We start from the raw sequence: 12231 nt of genomic DNA, 5'->3' as shown, positions 1-12231 counted from the left end.
CCAAGTTTTCATTGATTGTGAGTACAAAAGAGTGAACAGAATGATTCTGTAAACATACTTATGCTGTGTCATATTCCACTGGCAGGAATCCCGTGAGGTCATGGACATCTTCAAGGGCGTGGTGTCGGGTCTGGCGTCGGGGGCGGTGGGTGTGGTCAAAGCCGTGGTGGACGTCCCGGTGGGGATGGTGATAGGAGCCGCTGAGGGCGTGAAGGAGGCCTGTGATAAGATGGACAGCGCCAGCACACCCGGAGATGGAGTGAACGCTGGGATCGGTTTTATACTGTCTCCGCTGACCGGCGCGGTGTCCGGAGGAACTAAACAGATTCTCAAGGCACCAGGAAAAGTTGTGCAGGGTGTTTCAGATGGTATTGATGAGGTTTTAGACGATTAAAGACTTTTATCAACACTCATATTGTGTACACCTTTTAATAACTCCTGGAAACTGGAGAAAAATAATTAACTCACTGTTAATGATGGTTTGATGATGCCTCTACAAATTACTTTATAATATCGTAACATCAAAAATCAACACTGATCGTTTCACAATCATGCTAATTAAACTTCACTATGTCACACATTTTGTCTTTTGTGTAAATTGTCTTTGGTCCCTCTGTTTTTTCAGCGTTTGAATACTTAGAATAGTGTTTAAAGCTATTGGGAATAGACAATGTTTTTAGTTATACTGGTTGAAACTGCCTTCACGTCCTCATAGCAGTCAATAATAGAAGTGGTCTAAATAATAAAACATGTACATGTATTATCTGTGGAAATCTCAGAACCATAAAATGTTTGTCCAATCATTGCATTCGCTCGAATATGATGTCCTGCAGAAATCATACTTATCTGGTCAGAACACCAAGAACAGATGTGAGACGGTGGTGTTTGTCTGTTATCAGATCTGATCTTTGATTTTGATATTAATGGAGGACAAACTATCAGCCAATGGCCATCCATACTGTAAAACTGTGCCATTTGGCCTTAAAGATCCCATTCAAATATGTATTGTACAATGGCTCAGATGGTCATAATCAATTTTAATTCACATGTTGTAATATGCTACAGATGCCCCAATCTCCACATGTGCATTTACCGTATGAAAGAGCAGCTTCAAGAAAAGCCCTAGTTTACAGGAAAGACTGTGGAAGATATGTCAAGGTTTCAAAGCCTTAAATCTGGGAGAAAGAGCAACTTTATGAATCATCACCCCAGTTTACAGGAAAGTCTGTGAATGTGAAAGTGAAAATAAATAAAGGCCAGAGGTTTTCTCCTCGCATTACAACAAGTGATTTGTCCAAACTCACAGGCTCATGGATGATGAGGAGCATGTTCTTCATTATACTTGAACATTAAAGTAAAAATGTTGAAGTATAAGTCTTCTCAACCAGAAATAAATATCTTTAATAACATCTTTACTTCCTGTTCACTGGGGGTTTGGATTTGGATCAGTAACTCCCACCGTTTGGTTTCAGTTCCTCTAGTTAGTCTATAAAGAGTAACTCAACATTGATTTAAAGAAGTTCAGCTGACCAACATCAACACCATCAGTGACAGCAGGTCAGTATTCATATTCTGTTTGGTGATATTATAGCTAACTTTACCATATTTACTGTGTATAACACGTTTAGCATGTACAGTAACTTCATTTCAGGGGCATTAACACAAAGGGTCATTCTGACAGACATTACAGAAAAAAATTGCCTTTCATTTTATATTTTTTAAATTAGTCTCTCTGTCATATTGTGCCCTTCTTTCTGGCTCAGCATATTTTTGCATGTTTCTGCTGCTGATGTGGCTGCCATTCCTGACGTAGGATGATTGTCGAAGTTTAAGTAATAAATATTTTATTTTTGTCAAAATTATGAGCTGTCATTATTTTGGTTCATTTATATATTTACTGAAACAATTATATTTTTTAAATAAAATGATTCATAAATGAAGTAAAAAACTCAACCCTATCACAAGTTTTCAACCACTAAACAATGAGAAATATACAGATATGTGACAGGGTTGAGTGTGACGGCGTTTAGGGTTTTTTCCTCAAAATGGCCACTGCTCCTCCTGTAGTGTAGAGTAGACCATATATGGCAGCAATGAAATAAGTACATTGTATATGTATGGATTTAAAATAAAATGTTGAAAAATAATACATTTCCATCTTAACTTTATGTAATGGGGTTGAGTTGAATATGCCTCAAAAATATGATTAAAAAGTATGAAAACTACTTACCATATTCGGCAGCACTGTTAAAGAGACCCGAATGGTTGGTGTGATGGGGTTGAGTTCAGACTGAGGGACATCATTTTATACACTGTAAAAAAAAATACTGCCTTAAATTTTTAAGTACAAGTACATTAAACTTGGACATTTAAGTTGTTTCAACTTAAATTACATTTAACTGACTTAAAAATGTTTTGAATCTTGTATAACTTATAAAAAACAGTTGACAATTGTTTAACTTATTTCGATGAGTAAAATCAATGAAAAATGTTGTCATAACTTATTGATCATTAAGTTATGACGACATATTTTTACATTGCTTTAATTAATAAAATAAAAAAATTATAAGTTATAAAAGATTCAACACATTTTTAAAGTCAGTTCAATGTAATTTAAGTTGAAATGACTTAAACATCCAGGTTGACAGCAACTTTTCTTTTACAGTGTAGTCTTTTTTTATTACAGACACAGTGCACATATTGTTAAAAGTACAAATTTAGTGAAGTGCCACAGGGATAAGAAGATAGAAATAAGACATTATTGTACGTTAAAAATTATATAAATGCAATAATTATTTTTATTCATTATAATAATGGAAATACCTAATTATTGTGAAACACTTTTAACTAGTGCTGTGCAGTGATTTATCGCGATTAATTATATTCAAAATAAAAGTTTGTGTTTACATATGTGCATGTGTACTGTGTATATTTACTATTGTGTGAATACATGCATGTATAGTCAAACAAACAATTATTCAGACACCAGATTTAGTTTTTGATATATATATATATATTTTTTTTTTTATTTTTTTTTTATTTTTTTTTTTTACTAGTGGGTGCAGGACACTGTAGTTAATTTATATAAGTGAGGATAGCAAGGTGTCTGAATATTTTTTGGTTTGACTATATATTTAAGCTTTTTTTTTATTTATATATAAAATATTTATATTTATATATAATATAAATTATGTATAAATGTACAGTATATACATGCAAATATTTATTAAATATATACATGCATAGGCCTATATGTGTATTTATTTATACAAAATAATTATACACAGTACACACACATATATTATGTAATCACAAACTTTTATTTTGGATGCAATTAATCGTGATTAACCCATTTAATCCCAATTTTTTCCCAGACACAAAAATATCCAAATCATGTGTCATTAGTATCCCTTTGAAACAATCAATCATAATTTTTTAAAATTTTCATGGAAAAGTGTGTGAAAAAGTGTTTTTTTATGATCGGTCACAATTGTGACCGGTGGGATAATATCAATCCAAAGATTTTTTACCTTCATTTCTTCATATTTTGTTTCTTATACTTTTTTTTATGTTTTTTATATATGGATTTATTGTTTTACTCATTCAAAAAACACTTTTAATAAACACTACAGCATAATTTATATCACAAGCAACAATTTTGCCCTAATACATTTTTATTATATAAAGCTAGAGCTACAAAACAATTAATGTAGGAATTTCACTCAGGAATTGTACTTTAGCAGTACTTTAAACATTTCATTGTGGTTAAAACACCACTTTAAAATGTCTGGGGGACTGAAAAATTAATATTAAAATATTCACATCCCAGGAATGACTCTTGAATAAACACACACGCTGTCTCCATATTCTGCTTGCAGGAATCAGAAGGCTATAGTAAACGCGAGACGGCATGGACTTCTTCAATATGGTGGGATCTGCAGTGTTGGGCGTGGGCGAGTGCGCGGTGGGCGTGGTCAGAGCCGTGGTGGATGTTCCTGTCGGGATCGTGAAGGGAGCCGTTTACAGCACCGCAGAGGCCGGCGGGAAACTCATCAGCTCCGGCTCGTTCGCTGGAGCTGTTGGAAATACTGCGCTTCTGCTGGCGTCTCCAGTGACCGGCGCGGTGGTCGGAGGAACCAAAGAGATTGTCAAGGCGCCAGAAAAAGTTGTGCATGGTGTTGTTAATGGTGTTAAGAGAGTGTTTGACGATTAGGACGTATGGAAGTTGGAAAGGCTCATATTGATACTGCTTAAACAGCGCCGCCTGCTGCCAACGAGAATAAATACAGCCTTGTGTATATTACAAAATGATCTGGGATTTGGACAAAAATGTGAATTAAGAAAAATTAAATATTCCATGGAATCCCAGTTAAAGATGGTTTGATGATGTCTCTACAAATGTCTTAATATTGTAACATTATAAATCAACACATCATTTCACAACTATGCTAACTAAACTTGTAAAAAAAAAATGTCTCTGGTCCTCCTGTTTTCAGTGTTTGTATACTTGAAAAACTTCACATCAAATTAATCTGTTTTTCTTCAGAAAACAGATTCTGTATGCATATTTGTCAATATGCTTTCATATATTCATCATGGTCTCTTTATAGGGAAGGATTTGCTTTGTGAATTGTCCATGCAAACATATAAATTTATATAATTTTTATATAACTTTCTTATATTGGATTATATTGCATGTCAGTGTTATTGATCAAGCGAAACTTGCTACTTGCCTAGTGCAGAATTTAAGTTGTATTTAAATAAAGATTTTAATTTAAATTACAAATGAATTGTGGTGATTTTTCTCTCATCCAGTCACACACTGTGGGTTGGTCCACACATATTAAAGTTAACTTACTAAAATAATTGTTACTAAAAAGTATTAAAATAATTTCAGTGATTGTTACATCATTGAAAACTGTACAAACAGCACATTTTGGAGCTGTGGCCATAGTTGTTCAGACATATAAACAATGAATAAACACGTAGCCTACATTATATCAGCTTAGATTTCCCATATGAAGTCGTGGACTATTATTGCATTTATTTTTTTCCATCTCCCCTCCGTGCAGACACACACGATGTTCTGTGGAAATCAGACAAGATTACAGGTGTGTGTTTACCTGGAACAGACTCCTTTTTACCTGATCCTGATTTAACTTAAAGATATCAACAGATCACAAAGATATCAGCAAAACATTCAAAGCCATTTTTAGATTTACACAAACACACACACACACACACACACACACACACACACACACACACACACACACACACACACACACACACACGTGTTTTACTTAAAAGCTTTGATAAACATGAAAGATACTGTACCTGATTTTTTTTTTCTTCAATTTGGGCAAAATGGTTTAAACCCCAAATAATATATTTTAACATAACAGGCTTTATGATGCCATCTACTGTTTATTATAGAGGATTGTAATAGAAGAGAAACTCGTTCCAGGGACGGAAAGTCTTGGCCAATAACATACTCAGGAAAAAGGGGGTTGCACATATTGAAACTCAGGGACAAAAATTATAAAATGAACGAGTACATCACGAGTCCATTTTCCAAAGCGTGTTTTTGTATTCTCCTGATTCACTACGGTATAATACTGTAAGCTCCAATCACCGGCCCAAAGACGGTGTCCAGTGTCTTGGTTCAAAGGGAATTCAGCGTGTATGTCTTTTCGGGCGCTTCTGGAAAAATCACTTTAATTTATTAAACAGTTGATTTCCAATTTTAATTGGACTCCATGAATAATTTAATCTGACTCCAAATTTAAGTGACTCTTTGTTTTTTTCAAATTTTCTATTTTAACAGCTGATCCTCGGATTAGTTGTGATTTAATTTAGACCAAAGATTATTCTGGGCATCTCATAATTTCAAATATTCGTTCATTACGGACCTAGTGTCACTTTGAGACGTCACATCGCGAATGTGCGCTCACGACCACAAACTAGCCAGTCCTGAAATATTCAGAGGATGCAGTGCAATTATTTTACCCTACGCAGCCGCTCACTACAGACCCATAGGTGTAATTTTTTATAATAGTTGCAGAGTACAACATGTTAAGTCAGGGAATAGTCAGAAATCAGAAGGTCTTCCTAAGATGTGCCCCATGGTCCATTCAAAGTGCCTTCAGTTTGATCTATCCTGGACAAAGATTTGCGGAAACACCAGACTACTCTGTCAATCTACTGGAAAGAATGATTTCAGAAGAATGCAGAATAAATCAAGGTTAACATTTATTTTTGCCAGGCAGAATTAAGCATCAAATAAAAATAATTAAAAAGAATACATAATACACAACTGATCAGCATATAGACATCATTCAAAATGCAATATCAAAAATAGTTTCTAAGAGTCAGCATACCTGGCAATAGAGACACACAGCAACAGTGTGGGAAGTTCTGTTTACAGATGCTTCCTTGAGTGGTTTGCCAATTCCCTTTAAATACCCAAGTGGAACAAAAGAACAATAAACATCTAGCACCCGACTATTTATTCAGCTTTTGCTGGACCCTTTCTCGTGCCCAAAGTGGTCACGCCTGAGTTTGGGGGATAAACACAAATGGTTATCTATTATCTTTTTTTGGGGCATCTTCCCACATCAGAAGAACAGGCATTGTTTTCTTTGTTCTGACTGCTCTGCTGCTGCAGGAATGAAACTTCTTTACCATTCGCACCAGAAGTATTTATTTTGACCTCTCATAAAACAACTGGAGACAGTAGGTGTGTGTGTGTTTTGCATGACTGTGACCTGGAGGGGAGAAGATAGTGTGAGGGGTCAGGAACTCAGCATGGGGGGAAGAGACGAGATTGAAGAAGTTGTGTTGTGCTCTCTGTCCCATAGATCTCTTCTTCAGATTAGTGAGTTTTATTGTTTTATTGCAGGTTAGAATTCTTGAATTCAGTCTTAGTAAAAGTCCATCCATAAGTGCTTATATTGGGACTACTTTAGACTGGTCGGGTCACACCACCGAGGATTAATCCAGTGCCTGCGTGACTCTCTATGGACACAAACAGAGAGAAGGAGCTCCGGCTACAATGTTCTTCAGCAAGACGCAGCAGTTCGGTTTATTAACCTCTAGAGGGCCAAAAGTTACGGACTGCAGCTTTAAGTGTTTCATATTGTTTTGGCTGCAAAATATCACTTTGAAGAACTTATTCACACAACTTACATATTTATAAACATTAAATTGTCTTGTACTGTGACATCTTTTGCATCTTTAAATATTTTTGGGGGGTTTAGATGAAGTTGTTTTATTTAAAATAATAGTTACGTTTGGTGTCACCATTATGGTGATCAGTGTTTCCTTTAGTTGTTCTGTTTGATATTTTAATGTTAGTTTTTCTCTAAAATATGATATAAGATGTTGTTGGATACATATTGATGATAAAGATGTAATCATCAATAGTCTCATACCTCCGCGCATCACGCATCATCAGCACGTGTAGACAGACGTCAGTCAGCGAGCACCACAAACAAACGGCAGCCGTCTTTTATAGTTCCTCCTGAACTAAAACAACGAGCTTATGCTGCGTTCACACCATGTCAGAATTATTAATACATAATTAAGAGAGTTTGCCAACCTGACCTTCTTCTGACCTCATTTAGCATCTGAGAGTTTGGGGGAGTGGCTGTTTACTTAAAGGTGCAGTGAGTAATTTCTGAGAAACACTGTTTATATTGAAATCACCAAAACAAACACCTACCTAAAAGAACCACATCCCTATCTTGATAGCTCCGCCCACCAAATTCACAAACACAGTAAGCAGCACAGGCCCCTCCCCCCTCATGAGTGGACACGCCCCTTACTGCTGATTGGCTGCAAGTGACTTTTGGTGCTCGATCAACTTTCAACAGTGTTTCTCAGAAAGCGCTTACTGCACTTTTAACTGGAACAGCAACAAATATGTTGGAATGCAGTCGATCAGGTGGGTTAACTTCAAATCGAAACTTCACATTTTCCTTCGACTTTCTACTTCTTTTCTCTGTGGAATCGCTGTGTGTTGAATTGGGAAATCAGCTTTTATTGATTAATTGACAGATACAGCTAACAGGATAGCATGATACATGAACACAGATGCAGTCCATAAAGTGTGTGATTGTCGGGGACGGGGATGTGGGAAAAACATGCCTTCTGATCACCTACATCAACGGTGTTTTTCCAAAGGAGCACACCCCCACTGTGTTTGAGAATTATTCTGTCAATGAGACTGTCGATGGGAATCCAGTGAAACTGGCACTGTGGGATACATCAGGAGTGGAGGAATACGACAGGCTTCGACCACTTTCCTACCCTCAGACTGATGTGGTTTTGATCTGCTTCTCTCTTGTGGATCCAGCCTCGTTTGAGAAGGCACGTGAAAAATGGTTTCCAGAGGTCCGACATTTTTGCCCCAACACTCCGATAATTCTCGTTGGGACTAAACTTGATCTGAGAGACGACAAGGACACCATTGAAAGGCTGGAAAAGATGAAAATGACCGCCATCACTTTCACTGAAGGTCTGGCTATGGCTACAGAAACAAGAGCTGTGAAGTACCTGGAGTGCTCAGCATTAACACAGCGAGGCCTTAAGACGGTGTTTAATGAAGTAATTTGCGCGGTTCTACATCGGCCCCCAGTGAAGAAAAGAAAGAAAAAGTGTTTAATCCTCTGAACTGGCTGAACACACACCAGCTGTAATCTGAGCTCACCTGAAGAAGAAATTATGAAAGGCTGTTCAGGAAATAAAACATACTGTATGTACTGGTTTACAGGTGGAATATGCTTGAATGACAAACACATTGGTTTGATCAAATACACATTGGATACTTTTATTAAAGTATAATGGTTTGTAAAATGCACGTTGTTTGTTCAAATATGTACTGGTGATGATACATTGGTTTGCTGGAGAGTTAAATGGGTATAAAATGCTTTGAAAGATTGTATTGTGTGCACTTAAAAAAGAAATGTCCTCACTAACACGTTTTAGTTGACATTACTGAATGTCCAGCAACTTAATGTGTTGATACTTGTTCCTATGCATTGATGTTATATGAGCCACAAAGTGTTTCTGAAAGAGAAAGTGTCAAATGATGTTAAAAAAAAAAAAAAAAAAGATGAATATATGACTGTTTTTTGTGAAAAAAACTTTACCAACATTATAAGTGAACATGAAGGAACATATTGAAGAAAAGCATAATAGGGGCCCTTTCAATATATATTTTCCTAGCGTTAGTCCTGCTCATTTGCAGTGTCCACTTCCCCACAAACACATTGGGTTTGCCACAAATTTTACACTGGATGCTCTTCCTGATGCAACCCAGCACTCATCAATCCACAAAACCTGCATGTCTTTGGACTGTGGGAAACCGGATCACCCGGAGGAAACCCACGTTAACACTGGAAGAACATGCAAACTCCACACTGAAAGGATTCCTGGCTCGAACCGGAGAACTTCTTGCCGTGAGTCGACAGTGTTTCCTAATGAGCCACTGTGCCGAATATGGGCCCTTTCAATAGGCATTAACTAATTTTTGCCACTAGATGGCAATTACACATATGGGCCCAACTAACACACACATGTTGAACCTGGACTATATACACAGGGCCCTGCCATGTTTGACAGAGATTTAGATGTTGTTGTGTTATTGAAAGTTATAATTGTCACCATTATGGTGATCAGTGTTTACTTTAGTTGGGCAGTAGGCCCTTAATATTTCAACATTGGGTTTTCTCTGGCTGCTGTAAATGTGTTTGTTACGGGACAGGCCACAAATCCATGAGTACATTTTCAGCATCATTACTCCAGATTTAACTGTTGGACAATAATTGAAAATAACCACAACAAGATGCCAGTTTATCTTCCACGTGACTGTAGAAGGAATTTCTCATGCAGTAACTAAACCTGTAACTCTTCTTTCGTCTCAATTACAAATTGTGTTAAATCCTGAGCTAAAAAAAACCTTGAGTGAGAGAAGAATTTCAGCATTGATTATGGATTCAGTTAACATTACTGATAGCTTAATTGCTATTTAAGGCGAGACACGGCAGGCAAAAACATCGTTTTTTTTTTACTGGTCAATTTTGAGATTTAGGGATATTTGTCTTCAATAACATGTCTTCTTTCAGACTTGTGTTGAAAAAAAGTCCGAAATACACATTTAGGTCTTTATTTTACTACACTTTGTCTGTTTGCGTCTGTAGATTTCTCATAAATTCAACAAAAGTTCGCGTTCTAAATCAACGTGCTACTCCGCGATCTCTGCCGTCAGCCTGTCATCAGAAGCACCTTTAGGAAGCTCTCTCTCTTGTGTACAATCCTGTCGGATCCAAATATGGTCATTTCCTTTTTATCAGCAACCAATCGTCAAAGTCAAAGGGCTGAATGCGCAATCTCATTGGCTGATGAAAAATCTTTAAAGCCCGTTTTCTCAAAATGACTTTTCTCTCATACTCCAAGGACGAAATCTCCACTTCAGTAGCACCTATATACACCAAACTTTCCAGACTTGTACCTAGTTATATTATGAAGACATTTACAGAGGGATTTGTAAATATATTATTCCTAGCCTGATTTATATAACATTTTATTCCAAAAAACATGGCGAAAATCATTTTTTTAAGGCTATTGACAGTATTTTCTGATTTACAGGATAACAAAAGTAGATATCCATAAATCCCTCTGTAATTTTTTTCCCATCTAATATGTGAACACAATGAAAAAATAATTTTTAACCTGGCTTTATCCAATACTCAGATATCGTTTTTTTTTAAATATAAGCAAATTAGTGCATATTTGATTAGATATTGCCTGATTTGCATATTTAAACATTAAATTACAGAAAACTTGTAATACATTTTTTTCTCGTCTTAATGTAGGTAATCAACTGGGAAAGTTTCATGGTGATATCTGCTAGTTAAAATTTTTACCCTATTCACCTGTAGTGTCTCGCCTTAAAAGTACATTATATCAGCTTAGATTTCCCATATGAAGCCGTGGACTATTATTGCATTTCTTTTTTTCCATCTCCCCTCCCTGCAGACACACACGATGTTCTGTGGAAATCAGACAAGATTACAGGTGTGTGTTTCCCTGGAACAGACTCCTTTTGACCTGATCCTGATTTAACTTAAAGATATCAACAGATCACAAAGATATCAGCAAAACATTCAAAGCCATTTTTAGATTCACACACACACACACGCACGCACGCACACACACACTCTCACACACTCTCTCTCTCCCACACTCACTCTCTCTCTCTCTCTCTCTCTCTCTCTCTCTCTCTCTCTGTTTTACAAATGTATTTTACATAAAAGTTTTACTAAAAAAATAGGTGTGTTTTATTGTTTTGGCTGCAAAATATACATCTGAAGAAATAATTCACACAAATTACATATTTACATACAGGCATTACATACATCTCATCTGACAAACTCCAACATCAGCATCTTCAGGTCAGAACAACATCAAATCCACTTATTAATCTGACTATCTTTGAGGTCAAAACTTTTTTGATAATATTTTATAAATATACCTTTAAAACTTCAAGTGTTCCTACAAGACAATAAAGAGAGAGTAAGAGTGATTACTATTTCTTTTTACAAAATAAATGTCAGTAATCTCACGCGTATCTCTTCTAGAGTTTTAGAATCGATTTAGCAAAATACTAAAGTGTGCGAACACAATAAAACATTTCTCATCAAAGAGCAAATGATCTGAGCTGCTATTCATTTTTAAAGCTCCATACTCTTGAATCATTTATGACTATTTTTATTTTTCTAAAATAATTTAGGAGACAAAGTTGATTATTAAGTTGATTAAGATACCCTCTATACATCCTATAATAAAGGGGTGGGGGGTATTAAGAAAAATTCATGACATATGAATTTAATTGCTCACATGAGGCACAGTATGTGTGTGCTTTGATATTTTAAACATGCACAGTGTCATTCATCATTCCACATAATTTGCACACAGGAATCGTGCGCATAAGGACGATTCAAATCACATATAAACGCAGGGAGACATGGATTTCATAAAAAAAAGTGGCGGATGTTCCTGAGCTGATGAATAAAGCTGCTGATGAAAGATGCAAGTGACAAACTGAACAAAACCATGTCTGGAGGAACCAAGATGATGTTCAAGACACCAAGAAAAATTGTGCGGAGCATTGCAGCTGATATTAAAAAAAGTTTTAGATGACTAGCAAAATAGTGTTATTATATTTTG

General features: G+C 36.1%; 2 protein-coding genes across 2 annotated transcripts; both read left to right on the top strand.

The window, feature by feature from the left end:
* The first annotated feature begins 1516 nt into the window (after positions 1-1516).
* LOC311285246 (uncharacterized protein) lies at positions 1517-4783 on the top strand. The gene is made up of 2 exons (XM_084400820.1): positions 1517-1557; positions 3879-4783. Exon 2 carries the CDS (start codon positions 3911-3913, stop codon positions 4211-4213), a length of 303 nt encoding a protein of 100 aa, XP_084256946.1. The 5' UTR covers positions 1517-1557; positions 3879-3910; the 3' UTR covers positions 4214-4783.
* Positions 4784-8094: 3311 nt separating this feature from the next.
* rac1l (Rac family small GTPase 1, like) lies at positions 8095-8814 on the top strand (the record flags this gene model as incomplete). The annotated part of the gene is made up of 1 exon (XM_084402096.1): positions 8095-8814. One exon carries the CDS (start codon positions 8095-8097, stop codon positions 8671-8673), a length of 579 nt encoding a protein of 192 aa, XP_084258222.1. The 3' UTR covers positions 8674-8814.
* Positions 8815-12231: the final 3417 nt, after the last annotated feature.

The sequence above is a fragment of the Rutilus rutilus genome (genome assembly GCF_951802725.1).
Source record: "Rutilus rutilus genome assembly, chromosome: 2".
In the NCBI taxonomy this organism is placed as follows: domain Eukaryota; kingdom Metazoa; phylum Chordata; class Actinopteri; order Cypriniformes; family Leuciscidae; genus Rutilus; species Rutilus rutilus.
This window is presented reverse-complemented; position numbering and strand designations above follow the sequence as displayed.

Bases quoted from the DNA above. Each gene is read 5' to 3' on its own strand.
- LOC311285246 (XM_084400820.1), top strand. From the start codon at position 3,911: ATGGACTTCTTCAATATGGTGGGATCTGCAGTGTTGGGCGTGGGCGAG.